The following is a 21083-nucleotide window of genomic DNA, read 5'->3' on the forward strand; positions in this document are numbered from 1 at the left end:
CAGAAGGACCAGAAAAACAGGTTAAGTGGGCTCTGGAGACTGCCACCATATGACCCTGGGCCAATGTCTTCAGCTCTCTGGACCTCAGTCTTTCCATCTATAAAATGGGTATTTCAATAGTACCTCCCTCATAAGTTAAAATGTGTTAATACATGTAATGCCTTTAGATGGTGCCTGATACTTAGTAAGTGCCCCATAAATGTTACCTGTTATTGATAATATCCATCGATCTAGCCCAACATCATGGATGCACCAGGTCTGTACTGGGAAAGGCCAGGGACCAGAGGCTTAAGACCACTGGCTGAAGATTGGGTGGTTGGTTCAAATATCTAATTAACTGTAACAGAGTGGTTCCTGCTATGGAGAAGAAAATTGGGTCACAGGAGCCAAAGGGCTCTCTAGCTGAATCTTCCTGCCAGCGGCCCCTGTGCTCCAGTGTTCCCAGCTGTTGGGCCCAGGTTAGAAGGGAGCAGTGGCCCCCAAGTCCTTCAGAGTCTGGATTTATCCTTCTGTCGTATGAATGCAGGAATGTTTTCCTAGCACCTGCTGTGAGCTATACCTGGTCTGGGGGTGGGGGTGGGGGGCAAGGTACATAGGACAGGGCCATGACCTGCTGTGCCAAATCCCGAGCCTGGGTGGCTGAGGTGGCTCTGGGCTGACCCTGTCCTTCAAGAACCTGTGTTGGTGGCTGAGAATAACACACGTTGGTAATCCCCGGAGGTGTTGGGCAGGCCTAGGGAGGTATCAGTTGGTGGAGGGAGAGGTTCCTGTGCTGAGATCAGAGAGGCTTCCAGGGGAAAGTGGGAGGGTTTCTACCTCAGCGTGGGGAGCACACGCTCAGAGCTCCAACACTGAGTGGGAAAGGGTTTTGGTGGCTCTGGGTCCTAGTGTGGGGGCCCCAAGAGGTTATCACTGCCTGGGATCTTCCCTCCCCATTCCAGAGACCTCACACAGGGCCACGGTTTATCCTGGAGGCTTCTGTGGAGAGCATTTGGGGTGGGTGGGTAAGAGGAAATGTTTATACCCCAAGTTCTCTCAAAGCTTGGCCTCGGCGAGTTCGGAATCTTTCTATGGATGAACATTCATGGGTCTTGGGTGTCTGGGATAGGGAGATTCTTGGCAGAAGTGGGAACAGAGAGGTGAAATGACTTGTACAAGGTCACACAGCATTTTAGACCATGCCAGGCAGATCTGAGACAGGATCCAGGCCAGGCAGTACCCTGGTACCCCAGTACCCCAAGCTACCTCTCCATTTCTTTCGGCCTGGGCTAGCCCTCCATGGCCTTGGTCCTGGGCACCTTCTAGGCCCAGAGAACACATGGAGGGCTCTTGGTTGCCTGGATGACCTAAGATATGGAGAGCTGCTGCATGTATGTGTCCCCCTTGGGGCTTGTAGGAACCCCAGGGTATGGTCCGGAAAGTCCATCCCAGGAGCTGTGTCTGCATAGGTGTCAGGGCAGTTGGCTGCAGAGGCAGCACGGCGCGGGGTGGCAGACTCAGGGGCTAGCCACGCAGCTGCCAGTTTAGGATTGAGGTCATGGAAGACAAAAGACATGCCAGGCTGGTACTGCAGAGCAACAGACACCAGGAGGGCAGGTGGAGGACTGGTGACAGGAGAGGTTGGGAAGACCACCGACCTCTGAGAGTCACTGACCAGTGAGAGCCGGTCCAGACTCACAGGCCTGCTGGGGCTGACACCTCCAGGCCCTGGCTGTCTGTTGTATGGGTGAGGATGGTGAGGCTCAGAGCAGGCAAGAACTTGCTCAGAGTCGCACAGCAGGGCATGGGCAAGGCTGGGATGGGGACTCTAGGCTTCTTCCTACCAGCCCAGGAATGTTCCCTGTATCCCCCGCCTTCAGTGGGGGATACAGCCGCCCAGTAAGTAGTCTGGGTCGGGGAATGGAAATGTCTTGGTCATCTACAGTTGACAGTATGGGATATAATCAACAAGGAACAGAGACAGCTGTCTCAGGAAGGAAGAGGCCTAGCTGGCTGCTTGTGACTCGAAGAGGTGCTTCAAGGCCAAAGCCCCAAGAAGACAGATGTCCATAAGAGGCACTAGGAGAGCTCTCTGATCCCCAGAGGCATCAGATGGCCGCCGGGTTGCCATGGCAGGTCGGGTTCTCGGGAAGTGGGCACTGAGGTGGGTTTGGTGTGCAGGTGTTTGTTAGGGATTTTACTATCTGTGGAAGATTGGGCAGAAGAGAGACTGCAACACAGGCTGATAGAGCCTTGGCCAATCCGGGGGAGCTCTGGAGCGAGACCGTCCATCACAGCGCCCTGTGTAGAGCCAGGGTGTCCGGACTTACTGCCTACCTTACTCTGTCACTGGGTGTTACTGCCCCAGGAAGGGTGTCATCTCAGGTGAGAGGGGTCCTGCCACAAAGGCCAATGCCAAGGGGTTCGAAGCAGGGCAGCAAGGCCTGCCATGATGCAGGATCTGCGTGGAGCCCCTCCATGTAGGTGAAGTGTCTGTCCCTTCACATCCCTTCACGTACTGGCCACAGAGGAATCCTGGGAAGGGGGGACCAAGGGACCTTTCCAGAGAACCACCTGCACTGCGGGCCCCTCTCCCAGCACAGCTCAGAGCTCACAGCCATGGCTGGCCGAGCCTTGCAGGTAACCCGGTGCACCAGCCCACCAGGCAGTCTGACCAGCCGACCCTTCCCCATTGGGCGGGTAGGTTCTCCACAGGGCTGTGTCCCTCCAGGCGCCCCCTTGGCATCTGGCCTGGTTAGGTATGGGGACAGTGTCCTGAGGAATGAGGTTCTCTCTCTGCCAGTCCTGCCCCCACAAGCCCTGGGTCACACTCCCAGCAGGGGTGCTCTAGGTGCAAAGTGGTGAAGGTAAGCATAAGGGAAGTACAAGCCTTGATGTGAGCTCAGCTCTGCCCCTTACAGCACTGTGACCCAGGGCAAGGGACTGAGCCTCAGTTCTTCATCTACAATCGGGCTGCGTTCCTGCCTTGCTGGGTTTGTAAGAACCTGCTAAGGAAGCATCCTGATACATCGCGGGCCCTAGGGAAGTGCTGGTGTTCTTCCTCTGCCCTGGATCCCGTTTCTTCAGCCCCGAGCCTTCTTAGCTGAGAGGCGCGCACTGTGAAGCTGGGCTGAGACCTAGCTCTCGCTGGGTGGGGTGGGAGGAGGGGCCCAGGACCCTCCTGATGGGAGAGGGAATCGGCATCTGTTGTGAGGGGAGAGGGGTGAAGAGGCAGAGGAGCCTCATTTCTGCCGAGGGGGTGGGGGCTCGGGGAGGACTAGTTCTTCCTCTGGTTTCCCCTCTCTGTCGCCGGACTTCTCACTGCATGGCCAGGGCCCTGGGCATGAGGCAAGGGCTCTGCTTTAGTCCTCCTCTCCTTTCCTCCCTAGAGGAGCAGAGGCGAGACCTGGGAGGGCAGGTCCAACCCAGACTGAGAGGGTCTAGATGTCTCCCTTTCACCCAGGGTCACAGCTGTGCAATTCGAGCATGAGTCTATGTGGTAACCTCTGTCTGGTCCCTCCCCGCCTTCTTGTAAAGTACACATGTGCCTGGGTCAGCCGATCCCCCCCCCCCCCGTGTGCTAGGCTGGGGAGGGGACTGAACCAAGTCCCACAGGCCTCATTTGGGGGGTCAGCTTGGCCATTCCTACCTTCTGCTGAGCCTCTCTGAGCCTCAGTTTCCTCTTCTGTTATATTCGTATCTTTCTCCAAAATACTTCCCAATATCTGCCTCCCCCCACCCCATTCTAGCTGATGATGATTCTGTGTTTCCTGGCAAGAACAGAGCCATCGCCCACCCCCACAGCTGCCAGCACCTGCACACTTTCCTCCCCCCACCTAGCTCCATGCAGGGTCCCCACCGCAGCTCTCGAGTTGGGCTGGCTCCGCCCATAGTCCCCTTTCTCCACTGCATGTGTCCCCTTTCCAGTCTTTTCTCTCACTTGCTCCAGCTTCTCTTAAAAACAAAACACTCCCCATGTCTCCCTCCAGCTGTTGCCCATTTTTTTGTCCTTCTTTTGGCTGAACCCCTGGGAGGTCCTGTCTGCGGCCATGGTCTACACCTCCACTTCAGGGATGCCCCTCCCAAAGGCCACTGGGGACCTTCACATCGCAGATACAACAGTCAGTTCTCGGTCCTCGCTTTATTTCACCCTTCAGCAGAATTGGCCACCGTCAGTCTCTCCCTGACACCTTCCAGAAACTTTCTTTTCTTAACTCCTAGAATTTCACACACTCCCTTGTCTCCCCACCACCACCACCCTCCCTGGCTGCCACTCCCTGCCGTTCCTCTTCCCAGGGGCAGGTCAGAGCTCTGACCTCTGACCTCAGCTTGCCTGTCCCTGTGCTCTCTCCTCTGATGGAACCATCTCGGCCTGTCACTTAGAACAAACACGGTGTATGTGAGCATCACTCTGCCCCGGGTTGGCTGTCTCGCCCTGGCCTGTCTCCTGAGCTCCTGTCTCATGTGTCAAGCTCTTAACATCTCACTTAATGTGTATCAGTTTCCTGTGGACCTCTAACTGGTACCACAAACTGGGCAGCTTACAACAACAGATGTGTTCTCTCACAGCTCTGGAGGTCAGAGGGCCACGCTCTCTCCGAAGGATCAGAGAAAAATCCAGTGTGTGCCTTCCGCTTAGGTTCTGGTGTCACCGGCACTCCTGGGCTTGCAGCCGCCTCCCTGCAGTCTCTGCCTCGGCCTTCCCATAGCCTTCTCCCCTCTGCGTACCTGTACATTACTGTGTCTCTTCTCTTTTTATAAGGCCTCCAGTCATGCTGGATTAGGACCCCCCCTAATGACCTCATTGTAATCACATCTAAAAGACCCTATTTCCAAATAAGGTCACATTTGCAGGTACTGAGGTCAAGACTTCAACATACCTTTTGAGGGGGATATAATTCAACCTATAACATATGTCCAAAACAGAACTCAGTTAGTTGATCATCACCCCTCACCCCACCCCCAACCCCTAACCTATTCTGCATCCTTCCCATCTCCGTAAATAGCACTGTGTCTCCTGCTGACCTGGCCCGGAACTTGGGAGTGCACCTCGCATCTGTTTTCCCTTGCTCCCCACCATGTGATTCATAAGCAAGCCTCTGGTGCTACCGCTAACATATACCGAAGTCTGTCTCAGTTCCGCCACCACCACTAGCAGCTGCTCCCTCTTGGATAACGGAGCTGCCTGCTCCTCGGTTTCCCTGCCCCCAGTCAGGTCCCCACTCCCCAGAGGCTCCTCCTGTCTCACTTGGGATAAAATCAACCACCTTCCCGTGGCCCCCGGGCCCTTGTGATCTGCCTGCCCGGCCCCTTTATCGTCTGACTTCTCTCCCACCATCCCGGCTGCTGTGCTCCTGCCATGCTGGCCTTCTTTCCTTTCCTCCAGAGTGCCAGTCCGATTCCTCTCCCCGGGACACTGTCCCCCTGGCTTCCCATGCCTGCTGTCCCATTTCCATTAGGTCTCTGTGCCACTGCCACTCCTCGGAGACAGAGGCCTCCCATATTACTCCACATGACCCTTAGCATCTACCGGGAATAACAGCGTTATTCACCTCCTTCGCTGTCTGTGTCCCGCCCTACCCGGGAGCTCCTAGAGGAGCGGTCTTGTCTGTTTCATTCCCATGGCTGTGCCCCAGTGCCTACTACCGAGCCTGAAAGTGAGCAAGGCGCCGCATGAAGCTAGCTGTTCATCAGGTCAGCGACAGTGGACATCGTCAAAGAAGGTCACTGAGGGGAGGTGCCTGCCTCAGTTCCCTCATCTCCCTGAGTGTGGCCCAGTGCCGCTGGCCACCTGCCGTTCTCTCTTGGCCACCCTCCTTCCTGCCAGGTCCCCTGCCCCTCCTACAGCTCCGCAGCAGGGGCTGCTCCAGGCCTCGGACATGAACCCCTCACTGTACCCTCCCAGCAGTTCTGGTCCAGCCTCCTAATGACAGAGCTGGGCAGCTCTGAGGGCCTGTTCTCTCACTGTGGGTGAGACTCTCATCTGAGGCACATGTGGCTATTTTAAGTGAGTTACCTGTTTTGACTTCCTCTGAGGAAAGTCCCTGGAGACACATTAATTCAGCTTGCTTACTGCCATTGTTCTGTGGCACCCGGGATCTAGTTCCCAAGCCAGGGGGACTCCAAGCCCACAGGTGACCTTCAGGTGGTGGAAAAGGAGGGGGCAGGGCTCATCCTTCAGGAAATTGGGGCCAGGCATACAGTGGGGGTGAGCGCAAGGGGGGGGCTCTCCCTTAGTGGAACAACGGGAACTCTCCTGCATTGCTTGGGGGAATGTAAAATGGAACAGCCACTTTGGAAGACAGTTTGGCAGTTTCTAACAAAAGTAAGCATATTCTTACCATAGCATTCCACAGTTGTGCTCCTTGGTATTTATTCAGGTGAGTTTAAAATTGGCCCTGGCTAGTTGGCTCAGCAGTAGAGTGTTGGCCTAGCATGTGGAAGTTCCGGGTTCAATTCTTGGTTAGGGCACACAGGAAAAACAACTTATCTGCTTCTCCACCCCCCTCTCTCTTTCTCTGTCCCTCCTGTAGCCATGACTCGAATGGTTCGAGCATGTTGGCCCTGGGTGCTGAGGATGGCTCCATGGCCTCGCCTCAAGTGCTAAAATAGCTCAGTTGCCAACCAGTGGAGCTACAGCCCCAAATGGGTGGAGCATTGCTCCATAGAGGGCTTGCCAGGTGGATCTTGGTCAGGGCACATGCAGGAGTCTGTCTCTCTGCCTCCCCGCCTCTCACTTAAATAAATAAATAAATAAATAAATAAATAAATAAATAAAGTAAAACATATCTTACACTAAAACCTGCATGCTAATATTTGTAACAGTTTCATAAATTATAGCTGTAGCCATAATTGCTAAAACTAGGAAGTAACCAAGACATCCTTCAGTAGGTAAATGGGTAAATAAACCTTGGTACATCCAGACAATGGAATGTTATTCAGTGCTAAAAAGAAGTGCACTGTCAAGCCACGAAATGATTGGAGGAACCGTAAATGCATATGACTGAGTGACAGAAGCCAATCTTAAAAGGCTATAGACTGGACCTGTGGTGGCACAGTGGATAAAGCGTCGACCTGGAAATGCTGAGGTCGCCGGTTCGAAACCCTGGGCTTGCCTGGTCAAGGCACGTATGAGAGTTGATGCTTCCTGCTCCTCCCCCCTTCTCTCTCTCTCTCTCCTCTCTCTCTCTCCCTCTCTCTCTCCTTTCTAACATGAATAAAAATAATAAAAAATAAAAAAATGTTTAAAAAAAAAGGCTATAGACTGTGTGATTCCAACTATATGACATTCTGGAAAAGGTAAAAGTTTGGACAGTAAAAAGATGAAGTGGTAGGAGGGGAGAGAGAGGTGAGAGTAGGCAGAGCCCAGGATGTTTATAGCAATAAAACGATCCTGTATGATTCTATAGTGGTGGGTACATTTGTCAAAACCCAGTGTGAACTGTAACATAAATAAACTATGGGCTTTAGTTAATAATAACATATCCATATTAGCTCATCATTGTAGCCACGCACCACACTAATGCAAGGTGGTAATAAGGGGGGAGTCTTGCCTGACCAGGCGGTGGCGCAGTGGGTAGAGCATCAGTCTGGGACACAGAAGACCCAGGTTCGAAACACTGAGGTTGCTGGCTTGAGTACAAGCTCATCCAGCTTGAGCATGGGGTCTCTTTCTTGAGTGTGGGATCATAGACATGACCCCATGGTCATTGGCTTGAGCCCAAAGGTTACTGGCTTGAGCCTAAGGTCGCTGGCTAGAGCAAGGAGTCACTTGGTCTGCTGTACCCCCCAGTCAAGGCACATATGAGAAAGCAATCAATGAACAACTAAGGTGCCACAATGAAGAATTAATGCTTCTCATCTCTCTCTCTCTTCCTGTCTGTCTGTCCCTCTCTGTCCCACTCTGTCTCTCTCGCAAAAATAAGTAAGTAAGTAAATAAATAAATAAAGGGGAGTGAGTCTACAGGGGAGGGATATGAGGGGATATATGAGAACTGTATTTCTGTTTAAATTTTCTGTAAACCTAAACCTGCTCTAAAAAATAAAGTACTTTTAAGTTAAAATGTAAATATAATAAAAATAATAAATACAGAGAACAAGCAGGTCTCGTCACTCTGGAGGACAGGCCTGGCGCACGTGGGGTGGTGTCCCAGTGAGGTAGTCACTGTGGCATCACTGGCTTCGGGAAGGTGAACTTTCCCGAGGGTGTGCTGCCCTGGGCACGACTGCCCACTTTCTCTGCTTTGCTCCCATCTCTGAGAGGATGCCTGCCTGGTTTCATCCTGCTGCGGACAGGGAGGGACTGAGAAGGCTTCGGCGCCCGAGGCCGCAGAGGACCGAGGTTGCAGCCCCTCCCTGGGGCTGGTGGAGGGCTGTCAGTGCTCTAGACAGACACTCCCACCCGAGGGGCAGGGCCTGGCACTTGAGCCCAGCTGGGGTGGAGGAGGCAGCCTGGTTCTGCCAGGGGGCTCGTCTACTCGCTGACTGCTCTGAACCTCAGTGACTTCATTCAGAAACAGGGTGCTCTGCCCCCCTTACAGAGCTGTGAGGTTTCAAATCCGTGTCTTCACTGCCTGGCATAAGGTCTGTCCCTAAGAAGTGGTGGGAGTAGAGTGAGTTTTAATTAGGGAGCTGGTTGCCTTTAGTCACACCTGAGGCATCCTTAGGGGTGGCAGAGAAAGTAACATTTAGCAAGTCGTACTTAGGTTCCAATAAACATAGTAGATAAACACAAATTTCTTCTCACTTTCTCCTGAACTTGCACTAGAAAGACAGTGAAAGCATTTTTTTTTTTACAGAGACAGAGAGAGAGTCAGATAGAGGGATAGATAGGGACAGACAGACAGGAACGGAGAGAGATGAGAAGCATCAATCATTAGTTTTTCATTGCGCGTTGCAACACCTTAGTTGTTCATTGATTGCTTTCTCATATGTGCCTTGACTGCGGGCCTTCAGCAGACCGAGTAACCCCTTGCTGGAGCCAGCGACGTTGGGTTCAAGCTGGTGGGCTTTTACTCAAACCAGATGAGCCCGTGCTCAAGCTGGTGACCTCGGGGTCTCGAACCTGGGTCCTCTGCATCCTAGTCTGACGCTCTATCCACTGCGCCACCACCTGGTCAGGCGACAGTGAAAGCATTTTTTAAAAAAAGGTATTGAATGCTCGTGGACAGAGAGAACAGGAGAGGGGCTGGCAGCAATAACAAAAAAGCCAGCGCTGCCGGGTCCACAGGCAGCAGAATGGAACCCGTGTTTCCTTCAAAAACCCCAGCGACTCAGGAGGCAGCCGCAGGTCAGCATCTGGACATGGGGCTGATGTTGGGACCAAAAAGGAGAATCAGTGAAAAAATCATTAGCCTCCCCATCCCCATCTCTCCCTCCTCCCCTCTGGCCAGTGATGGACACTTCATCTCCTGAGAGAGGGTCAGAGAGAGTCTTTAGATGGTGGAATCCCAGGCCGGTTGGCCTGGAGAAGGAGGATTAAATGACTTTCTGTCCTGAAGGCTGAGCCCCTTCCCCCACCAGCCTCTCCCTCCCTTGGCACCTGGGACGCTCAAGGCTAAGCCTCTGCCCTCCATGCAGAGAGCACGAGAAGCTTCTCTGGGGAAAACAGACGGTCCCGTGCAAAGCAAGAGAAACAATACAGCCATTGCATTCTAACGGAATGCCACTGAATATAGCAATATGAATATGAATATTCAATGAGCAAAAGAGCTCTGGGAAGTGAAAAATATGATTGCAGATATAAGAATCTCCTCAGAAGTATCAGAAGATAAATTTAAGGAAATCGCCTAGTGAGTAGAGTGAAAAATGTGCAGAACAGGAGAGAAGAATCAAACCATCTGAGAACCTATCCACTAGATCCAACTTCCAGTGACAGTGGTTGCAGAAAGCAGGGAAAGAAGGAGGGAAGTCAAGCATCCCAAGAAAACCCTCAGGACTGACAAGAGTTTTAGTTGAAAGGACCGTGGGAGCCCAGGGAAAGGGAGGGGAAGAGGCCCACACCAACGCACCTCGTGCCGCTGCACAGCCCTGCGACAGAGCCCTGCAGGTTTCCAGGGTGGGAACACGGCTCGTGTAAAGGGTCAGGACTCAGAATGGCTTTGAACTTCTCAACAGCAACACTAGTTGCTTAGACACACTGAGGGAGCCTCCAAAATTCTGAAGGCACAGACCCGGTCAAACTGTCGCTCATGAGTGAGGGCAGCAGGAGAATTGAAAGCAGGTGCTCACGCAACAACTTGCACATGAATGTTCATAGCAGCGTTATTCATAATAACCGCAGCGGAAACAGCCCAGATGTCCCTCGGTGGATGAATGGATAAACAGAAGGTGGTATAATCCATTTAATAGGGTATTACTTGGCCATAAACATGAATGAAGTTATGATACTGATAAAGGTAGGTGCTAAATGAAAGGAGTCAGACACAGCAGCCACCGATTGTATGATTCTACTTGTAGGAAACATCCCGGATAAGCAAATCTATAAAGAGAGAAAGTGGATTAGTGAAGACAGGAGCTGGGGAGAGGCGAGCAGTCACTGCTCTTGGGTATGCAGTTTCTTTTGGGGGGTGATAAAAGTATTCTGGAATGAAGTAGGCATGATGGTTGTGAATGTACTGAAAACCACTGAACTGTACTCTATAAAATGGTGAATTTTACCTCAATTAAAAAAAAAAAGGAGTATAGAACAAATATTTTCAGATCTGCAAAGGCTCAAAATTTTATTTCCTTATGTACTTTTTCTTAGAAAGCTATGGGAGGATGTGCACTATCAAAATAAGTGAGTAAACCAGGAAAAATGGGAGACACAGAAAGCAGGAAACGGGATCCAACCCAGGAGAGAGGTGAAAAGGCTTCTTAGAGTGATGGTGGTGAGAGACCCCCAGTTTGGCGGCCTCGCAGCTGAGGGGCCGGGAACCAGTCCGCCTGCAGCGGGTCTCATGGCTACAGGAAGGTGTTCCTCAGAAAGAGCTCGATGGATTTCCCAGAGCCTCTGAACATCTTGGCGGGAGAGTTCGGTTATTGAAGGAGTCTGGGGTTGAAGTAGTGTTAAGTCCATAAAAACTAGGCAAACAAACAATCGTAAAAGACAGTAATTATCTGTAGGGTAAAAATTGTGCAGGAAGGAAAGGTCACTGCAGTCTCCCTGTGAGTAGTGTGTACTTAGTCCTAGCACTGTAAACCCAGATCGGATCATAATCAAGACATCACCACGTGGGGACGGGCGGCAAGCCCGGAGGTAAGTGTGGAGTGGGGGGGGGGGGACTAGCTCCTCCCCTTCCTTGGTGGGAAGTCGATAAATGGCACCCCAAATTGAAAAGGCAAGAAGTGCCCTGGCCGGTTGGCTCAGCGGTAGAGCGTCGGCCTGGCGTGCGGGGGACCTGGGTTCGATTCCCGGCCAGGGCACATAGGAGAAGAGCCCATTTGCTTCTCCACCCCCCCCTTCCTCTCTGTCTCTCTCTTCCCCTCCTGCAGCCAAGGCTCCATTGGAGCAAAGATAGCCCGGGCACTGGGGATGGCTCCTTGGCCTCTGCCCCAGGCGCTAGAGTGGCTCTGGTTGCCGCAGAGTGATGCCCCGAAGGGGCAGAGCATCGCCCCCTGGTGGGCAGAGCATCGCCCCTGGTGGGCGTGCCGGGTGGATCCCAGTCGGGCGCATGTGGGAGTCTGTCTGACTGTCTCTCCCCGTTTCCAGCTTCAGAAAAAATATTTGGGAAAAAAAAAAAAAGGCAAGAAGTAGCAATATAAGCATGTTATTTAGGAATAATGAAAATAAAATACCAACAAAATCCAGCTGAAAGAGTTTTAACTTTTGGCTAATGGGGAGAGGTGGAGAAATATCTAAGGCTTAATAAGGCTTTGGAAGTAGTTGACTATGTATAAATAACTTTGATTTTTAAAATATTTAACTATTTTTACAGTGATATTCACACTTATTAGCCTGTTATGTGAGTTTTTTTTAACTGCTAAAATATGTACTATATAACATAAAATTTACCTTAACTTTTATTGTACAATCAGTCGTGTTAAGTACATTCACACTGCCGGGCAACAGATCTCCAGATCTTTCTCATTGTGTAAAACTGAAACTCTGTTCCCATTAAACTATAACTCTTCATTTCCCTCTTCCCGCCAGCCCCTGGCAACCACATTTAAACCATTTCTAAGGATAAAATTGAGTGAGACCCCAGAATGGGTCAGATAGTGCACAACAGCACTTAATCCCTACAAATGCCCTTTCTACGGATGAAGATGCTGAAGCTCAGAGAGGGTTGGCCACTTGCCCAGCTCATACGGCAGAGTGAATGCAGGTCTGGCTGTCGCCAAAGCTCCTGCATGGGACAGCCCTGGGAATACTGGTTACACCTGTATCCCCCCCCCCCAGCTGTCCTTAGGCCTCTCCCCCTCCTCACCCAGGCTCCCCTCTCTCCTGCAAACTGGGAGGGAGGGATGGGACGAGCCTGGCACCTGAGTCCTTGCACTATCTCTGCCTGTGCCCACTGCATCCTCTAGACCTGAGTCTCTCCGTGTGCCCACAGGTCGGCGGGACGAAGACTGGCGTGGTGCGGTACGTGGGGGAGACGGACTTCGCCAAGGGCGAGTGGTGTGGCGTGGAGCTGGACGAGCCCCTGGGCAAGAACGACGGGGCGGTGGCGGGCACCAGGTATGGTGGGCTTTCCCTGGGAGTGCGGCAGGGGCTTGTCCCCGCCTGCGGTGGGCGCTGGGGGCAGGCACGGGGCATCGGAGAGAGCCAGCTGAGTGTGGGCGGCTGTGCCAGACCCCACAGTATATAGATGCTGCCTCCATCCTTCTGTCACAGCAGCGCATGGGGCTGGCGTGGGAATGTCACTCCCATTGTACAGATGGGAGAACGGACGCCAAAGAGGTCGTTGCTCAAGGTCACACAGAGTCAGGGGCAAACGCTAGGAGAGGTGGTGCTGCCTGCCTTACGGGGATTTCTGTGGGTGACACAGGAAATCAGAGAGTGAGCTGTGCTCTACAGCCAAGGGCGGTAGGGTCACAACTGGTTTCACGTTCCACATCATCTCTGATTAAAGGGAGTTGACTAGGCCCTGGCCGGTTGGCTCAGAGGTAGAGCGTCGGCCTAGCGTGCGGAGGACCCGGGTTCGATTCCCGGCCAGGGCACACAGGAGAAGCGCCCATTTGCTTCTCCATCCCCCCCTCCTTCCTCTCTGTCTCTCTCTTCCCCTCCCGCAGCCAAGGCTCCATTGGAGCAAAGATGGCCTGGGCGCTGGGGATGGCTCCTTGGCCTCTGCCCCAGGCGCTAGAGTGGCTCTGGTCGCAACATGGCGACGCCTAGGAGGGGCAGAGCATCGCCCCCTGGTGGGCAGAGCGGCGCCCCATGGTGGGCGTGCCGAGTGGATCCCGGTTGGGCGCATGCGGGAGTCTGTCTGACTGTCTCTCCCTGTTTCCAGCTTCAGAAAAATGCAAAAAAATAAAAAAATAAAGGGAGTTGACTGCCAGGAATGTGGGGTCAGGAGGGTCTGAGGCTGTGTCTGGGCTGGTTGTGTACTGGGTGTGGTGACACGAGGGGTGAGAAGTGTCAGGGATGTGCGGCTCAGGCGAGGTGGGCTGGGTTCCTGCGTTGGTTGTCTCTGGGTCAGATCGTGTGGCCCAGATGAAGCTGTGACCACTCTGAGAAGGAAGTTATGCTAGGTTGAGGGGACAGTCCAAGCAAATATCTTAATGTGGACAGAGGAGGAATGGGGTGGCCATTTCAAGGTGAGTCAGAAACTGATCCTATGTAGAATCCTTGACAAGAGAGATTTCAAGAGAAGACCACTCAGAGTTTCTATAGCAACACTGCCTTCCTGTCTTCAAGACAGATGTTTCTCTCAACTTACTCTTTTTGTTTGTTTGTTTTTTCTTAAGTGAGAAGCAGGGAGGCAGAGTAACAAACTCCCGCATACAACCCGACTGGGATCCACCTGGGGAGCCCCCTACCAGGGGGCTCTGCCCATCTGGGGCCATTGTTCTGTTGCTCAGCAACCAAACTATTTTAGTGTTTGAGGTGAGGCCATGGAGCCATCCTCAGTGCCTGGGGCCAACTTGCTCTGATCAAGCCATGGCTGCAGGAGGGGAAGAGAGATAGAGAAAGGTGGAGAAGCAGATGGTCACTTCTCCTGTGTGCCTTGACCGGGAATCGAACCTGAGACGTCCATACGCCCAGTCGATGCTCTACTACTGAGCCATCGGGCCAGGGCCAACTTACTCTTGCTTTCTGAATGCAGGGGCAGGCTGGGCAGCAGCCCCCATCACCCCTACACGGTGTCTCTCTCAGGCTTTTGCTTCTCTGTGTAGAGAGCTCCATGCAGAGAGCTGGTGGGGTTCCTGTGTCTGAGGTGGTCCAAGGGCAGTCATGAGAGTGGGGCTACAGATGTGGCCGTTGGCCTCTGGAATGGTGTGTGGGAGCCAAGCACAGTCAGCTTTAGAGGCCAGCAGACTAGGGGGTCCAGTCCCAGCTTTGCCACTTGACCATTTGTGTGACTGTGGGCAAGTTACTTACCCTCTCTGAGCCTAAGTCTCCTCATCTGTGAAATGTAGGTAACAATAGAGCGGTTAGGGGCTTGAAATAAGCAGTCGTGAAAAGGGACTAGGACAGAGCTTATGCTCAGTAATTGTTATTCCCCAACCCCCCACCCTCAATAAATATGCCTAACAGCTTTTCACAGCTGCAGAGAATCTCAGGCCCTACCTACCTCTGTTCCCTTTCTGGGAGTCCCATCTATTGGGTCTTGGGATAAGGGTGATTGGGCCCCAAGGATGAGCCTCTTTGCTGGGCTCTAAAGAGGTGGGGGAGGCAGGCAAGACTCGGCTACGCAGCCATGACAACAGCGCGGGTCTCTCTTGTTTCCCCAGGTACTTTCAGTGCCCACCCAAGTTTGGGCTCTTCGCGCCCATCCACAAGGTGATCCGCATCGGCTTCCCGTCCACCAGCCCAGCCAAGGCCAAGAAGACCAAGCGGATGGCCATGGGGGTCTCGGCGCTGACCCACAGTCCCAGCAGTTCCTCCATCAGCTCTGTCAGCTCTGTGGCTTCCTCTGTGGGGGGCCGGCCCAGCCGCAGTGGCCTGGTGAGGGTGGGGCTGAGGAGGGGTTCCCTGGTGTGGGTCTGGGGTTTGAGGACAAAGGGATTCAGGTGTCCCAATCTGCCCTTGACTTGCACTAGCTCCAGGCATCCTCCGTTTGGAGATTTTGAACAAAGATGCGTGTGTATCTTTTAACAAGGGAAATTGATCCATTTACATTATTGTTATTTTTATATTACTGTTTTATCAGTAGCCTAAGCCCTTCCCTGGGAGTTAAGGAATGTCATACCACTCACTGCAGGGCAGGTCATGCAGGTGCAGGGCAGGGGTTCAAAAGGGTTGCCACAGCCTCCCTGGGCGAGGGGAAAGACACGGCTATTCTGGGCAGAGCCTTCTATCCAAGCTCAGTCGAGGATGGGAGGTTCCTCCAGGCCCTGCGGAAGGTGGCCCAGGTGAGGCAGAGCCCCAGCTGTGACTCTCCCGGGAGGGGGGAGTAGACCGAATCTGGAATAATAAGCTTCCCCCTGCATAAGTAGGCAGAGGCACTAGCAGGGAGAGGAGCAGGACCTTTGACGTCCAGGCACTCGGGCCGCCCACCTGCTGGGGAGCTGTGGGTTATCTGGACGGTGCTGCTGACCCCTGAGTCCTGCTCGCACCCCTGCCTTCCTGCAGCTCACGGAGACCTCTTCACGCTACGCCCGCAAGATCTCAGGCACAACTGCCTTGCAAGAGGCGCTGAAGGAGAAGCAGCAGCACATTGAGCAGTTGCTGGCTGAACGGGACCTGGAGCGGGCTGAGGTGGCCAAGGCCACGAGCCACATCTGCGAGGTGGAGAAGGAGATCGCCCTGCTGAAGGCGCAGCATGAGCAGGTGGGTGGCCAGGCGGGGCATTGGGCACTCAGAGGGCACCAACAGCTCCCTCAGGCCAGGCTTGTAGGTCACTCATGCTCAGAGTGGAGAACTTGGTTATGCAGAGAATACTCCTCGCCTGACAAATGTCCTTCCAGTGGGTAGATACACATACTTATAAGAACCTGAATATAAACTGTCTCTTGCTTTTTCCTCCTTCCTTACTCTGAGCATTTTCCAGGTCATGGAAAATTCTTCTCCATTTGAACAGCTGTGACCTTGCTGATGTGACTGGTCCCCTGCTATTGTTGAAGTTATTTCCAATGTCTCACTTTTTCTAAATAATACTCATGTACACTTTTTTTTTTTTGTATACAGCTGTCCACATTTCAGACTGTGCTTTCGAGCAGATTCATGGGTTGGGTTTCAGGGAAATCAGCCCTCTCCTGTACCCTTGAGTCATCTGCTGTCACATGTTGACTTTTCCTTGATGTTTGTCACCTGCATGAGAGTCCCCCTCCTGGGCCTTTGTCCCCATTTGGGGCCAGCTCACCTCTACCCTTGGGTGCTGAAATTAATAAGGCCAGTCTCACATGTGTGCCATGACAGAGACCTTCACAAGACAATGTACTTTAGGCCCTTGGGGGTTAGGGGAGGTGGCAGATATTGGGGTGCTAGTAGGTATGGGGCAGGTGGACTTGAGGTTCCCTCTGGGTGAGGCACACTCAGCTGGGCCCACCTCTTCATGTCAGGCCTATGGTCCGTGCCCACCTAGGGCTGGCAGGGGAGTAGGGGTGACAGGTTCCAGGCCTGACTCCTTGTACCACCCTGGCTCCCTCCCACCCCTCCTCTACCTGGCGCCTGGTTCGGAGAAGGAGGCTGACCCTGTTCTGGCCCTGGCTTGGGTCCCAGTATGTTGCAGAAGCAGAGGAGAAGCTGCAGCGGGCCCGGCTGCTGGTGGAGAGTGTGCGGAAGGAGAAGGTGGACCTGTCCAACCAGCTGGAGGAGGAGAGGAGGTACGCACTCCCCTGCCCCGGTCCCGGGAGGATGTTTCCTCTGAGCCTCCTTAAGGATAACATGGGCGAGCACAGGCCCAGACCAGCAGGCACAGGTCCAAACCCTGCCTTCTCCACGTACAGGCTCTGTCACCTGGACTCGTACTGAGCTCTGTGGGCCTCAGTCATCTTATCTGTAAAGTGAGGTGATGAGCCCCATCTCTACAAGCTGTTGGGAGGACTTATAAGATAATTCCAGTAAACCACCGGCATGGCGCCGAGCACATGGGGACACCACGTTTCCTCCCAGCTGTATGGGGTTCACTGTTTCTGCCTGCACAGCTGGGGCAGCCTATCACGAGGAGAATGCCCCATGCCCCTGGGAAGACATGCACCGTGAAGAAGACCCAATGTCCCCACCCCTTACTCAGGCCCATGGAGCATGTCTCTGAGCCAGATTCTGTCCACGGAGCTCACAGATCCTGTCCAGAAGCCCCACTCTCGTTTCACATGAAGAAAGTGAGGCTTAGAGCAGCAGCAGCAGCAGCAGAAGGACACTTGGAACACCTGCGCCTGGGTGTCAGCCCCCGTGCTGGGTGCTTTGCCTACGCTGGTTGAGTCTTACCGTTAGCCTAGGAGGCAGGTATTAATTCATGTCACAGAGGAGAAACTGGGGCTTAGAACAGGGAAGGGACTTGTCTGAGGCCGGCAGCCTGTTAGTTGTGCTGCTGGTTCTTTCTGCCTTGGCACAGTGGCTAGTGGAGAGGTGGTTCCCTCTGTGGGTACTCTGGTCTGGTTTGGTCCTGAGTCGCCTGGTGGGACACAGAGCTGACAGGGTACAGGGTTTCCCTTGACCCAGGAGCCTCTCTTTTTGTCCTGGCTGACACAGCTTTCTGTGGCTTCCTCCCCTCCCCCATGCCGTAGGCAGCCCCAGCCCCAGCCCCCCCCCCCCCCACTGTGGGTCTGTTGTGGGCCTTGCAGCCAGGCATGTGCTCCACATGTTGCATCTGACTGGAGAGGGAAGAGCTTATTTATATCTGCCTGAGATGCTTGTCAGGGCCCACGCAACTTGTTCCCATAGCAACGCACCTGATGCTGACAAACACAAACAGGTCTTTAAGCGTTGTGAAATTGTGTTCAGGAAGGGCATGGGTACAAGTCCCAGCATTGCCCTATGCTTGCTGGGTGACCTTGGGCAGGTCACTTGTTCTTTCTGTGCCTCAGTTTTCCTCGTCTGTATGCTGGGAGCTGTCAGGAAGCCCCAGCGGAACAGCTTTCTGAGCTGTAATGTGCCTGTGTCTCCCCTGTGGTGTCTCGGCATGCGGGTGGGTAAATGGCCCCTCCACATCAGGGAGCGGTGGAAATTGGGACTCTGGCCCCTGGCTTGGAGGCCTGTGGATGAGTGCTTGGTCAGCAGGGAGAGCAGCCTACCCGCTTCCCTTGCCCACCCCTGACTGCTCCACGTGGCAGGGTCTGTTCCCTGCAGGGTTGGAACACTGTGGTCACTAGCATCACTTGGCTTCCATTTACAATCATCTCGTCATTTATCCCCACAACCACCCCGGGGAGGAAGGATGTTGCATTAAACACTCCCATTTTAGAGCACAGGTTATGAAGTTGGGAGGGCTGGAGGTTTGCAGGAGGCTCTGACCCATCAGCCATGTGGTTCCAGGCAGGTGTCTGCTCCACTGGGACAGCGCCTTCTGCGTGGTCTGAGCGCGGACTCTGGGCCATCTGTGGCCTCACCTCTCTGACATTGCTGACTTGGGGAAGCCCACCTATCTGAGCAAAGCTGCTCAGCCCCCTCTTCCCCCGCAGGAAGGTGGAGGACCTGCAGTTCCGAGTGGAGGAGGAGTCCATCACCAAGGGAGACCTGGAGGTAATGATCAAAGGCCCCGCCCCTGGCTTGCCTGATGCCCCGCCCCTGGCTTGCTTGACACCCCAGGCCCAGCCCTTGTAGGGCAATGGCTGTGATGGCCAGGCAGCAATTCTGGGCCCCCTGAGTGGGGGCTGTGGGGATTTTGAGGGAGAAATGAAGAAGGTTCAAAGGTCATACCCTGGGAAAGTGGGGAGGGAATTGGTCATGAGAGACTCAGGTGTCATAGGTGGGACTAGCTCAGCTCCTAGAGCCTGAGGGACCGGGTTCCTGTGTTGGCCACTGGGTGGGATGGCCTAAGGGCCTGTATGTCCACAGGGCTGGGCTTGAGGACATACTGGCTCGACTCCCCAGTCCCTGCTTTGTTGGATAATAATAGCTCTAAAGAGACCCTTGGGCCCTTGGTTCATTTTGGATTTCCAGTAAATTTTTGGCTAAAACTAGCTTGGTGTTGAATCATAGAATTTATAGATGGGAAAACAGGCTCAGAAAGGCAAATGGATTCACCCAGTAATAAAGCAAGTCAGCAGCCACTTGGACCAGGGATCAGGACTCCTTACTCCTGAGTTCAGCCTGTAAGGAAGGCCAATTATAGCGCCTCCTTGGTTATAATGCCTGGACAAGTGGTCTGGGCACAGGTGGACCTTTCACCCTTCATTCAGTCCAAGCCACCCTTTCTGAGCTGAGGGATGGGGGTGCTCACACCAATTAGTAAAGCTTCCCGCTCCAGCCCTCCTCACCAAACCATGCAGACACTGCAGGGCTCAAAAGGCCACAGCTGGGTACGTAGGACCACCTTCCTGCTGTGGCCCTCCCTGTTCTCTGGGAGGTGATGAGGGACAAGGACTCCTGGACCTGTCAGATGGGAGGGGAGACAGTAAGTTCAGTCCCCTCACATGCTGACCTGGCCCTTACTGGCCTTGGACAGCCTCTTCCCTTCCCAAGCCTCGGTTAAATTAGGTCAGTGATTCTCAAACTTGAGAATTTATCACCTAGGTGACTTGTTCAGACATGGAAGGCTGGCCAGCCTCAGAGTGGCCATTCAGCAGGTCTTGGTGGAACTTGAGATTTGTATTTCTAACAAGTTCCCAAGTGATGCTTTGAAATCCCACACTTTGGGAATCACTGCACTAGATCGTCGTGAGCTCAAATTAGAAATTGTAATTTCTGATTTTGTAAAAGAGCCATATTAAAACCCCTATAACTTCTAGTGCACAGCAAATCCATGCAGATGGTTGTCCTGTCCCTTAGATGACCCCAGCTGGAGGAGAGACATGTCTGAGCTGGCTAGGGTCACTGTCAGCTTCTCCTGGGGGAACAGGTTTTGCTTCTCGAGCTTACAGGATGGATGTCAGGGCACAGCCTGTTGAAGGAGCCCAGCCCAGCGTCAGGGTGGTCTCATGGACCTTTCCCTTTTCCCTCTTTGCCAGGGGGGCAGGTCACATGGTTATTTGGCTGGCTTTCCTGCTGAATGGCTGCCTCCTGCAGGGCTTGGGGTGGGCTTCTGGGAAAAGTGCCCATAGGTACAAGGAACAGAGACCCCTCCTGCGAACTCCAGTCAACAGTGGGGAAAGGCTGCAGGGAAATCTCACGGGCAGTTCAGGGAACTGGAACAAGAAACAGCATTAGGATCCAAGCTCGCTCTTTCCTGCACAGGGGTCTCCTTCTTCTCATGACTTGTGGTCAGGCTTCGTGTCTGTCCATCTCTCACTGTGTCTCCACTGTGTCCCTTGGCACATCTGCTCCCTCTCTCTGCCGCCCACCAGCTCCTGGCCTCTGCTCAGGCTCCAGCACCCACCATCTACTAGCTATCCTCTCAAGAGAATCTGATTGGTCCCAGGCTAACCAATAAGCTGGCTGACTTTAGGTCAGCTGTCCACTCCAGATCCAATTGGTCCTGGTTGGGAGAAGCAGGAGGTGGAGCAGACAGTGACTGACAGCTAGTTCAGTCCAAGGAAAACAGACTCTCGCTGCTGTTTTTTAAAGGGTTTTTTTTTGTTTGTTTGTTTTTTGTTTTTCAGAGACAGAGAGTCAGAGAGAGGGATAGACAGGGACAGACAGATGAGAAGCATCAATCATTAGTTTCTCGTTGCGCATTGCAACACCTTAGTTGTTCATTGATTGCTTTCTCATATGTACCTTGACTGCGGGCCTTCAGCAGACCGAGTAACCCCTTGCTGGAGCCAGCGACCTTGGGTCCAAGCTGGTGGGCTTTTGCTCAAACCAGATGAGCCCGCACTCAAGCTGGCGACCTCGGAGTCTCGAACCTGGGTCCTTGGCATCCCAGTCCAATGCTCTATCCACTGCGCCACCGTCTGGTCAGGCTCATTGCTGCTGT

At 53.4% G+C, this 21083-nt stretch overlaps 1 protein-coding gene across 2 annotated transcripts in view; it reads left to right on the forward strand.

The window, feature by feature from the left end:
* CLIP2 (CAP-Gly domain containing linker protein 2) overlaps positions 1–21083 on the forward strand; it is an 83184-nt gene that overhangs the window by 38606 nt on the left and 23495 nt on the right. For both annotated transcript variants that reach the window (XM_066274586.1, XM_066274588.1), the window contains exons 4-8: positions 12516–12640; positions 14857–15070; positions 15698–15895; positions 16787–16890; positions 18688–18748. In XM_066274586.1, the coding sequence (XP_066130683.1) occupies positions 12516–12640; positions 14857–15070; positions 15698–15895; positions 16787–16890; positions 18688–18748 (702 nt within the window). The remainder of the gene's footprint in view (positions 1–12515; positions 12641–14856; positions 15071–15697; positions 15896–16786; positions 16891–18687; positions 18749–21083) is intronic.

The sequence above is a fragment of the Saccopteryx bilineata genome, chromosome 4 (assembly GCF_036850765.1).
Source record: "Saccopteryx bilineata isolate mSacBil1 chromosome 4, mSacBil1_pri_phased_curated, whole genome shotgun sequence".
Taxonomy (NCBI): Eukaryota; Metazoa; Chordata; class Mammalia; order Chiroptera; family Emballonuridae; genus Saccopteryx; species Saccopteryx bilineata.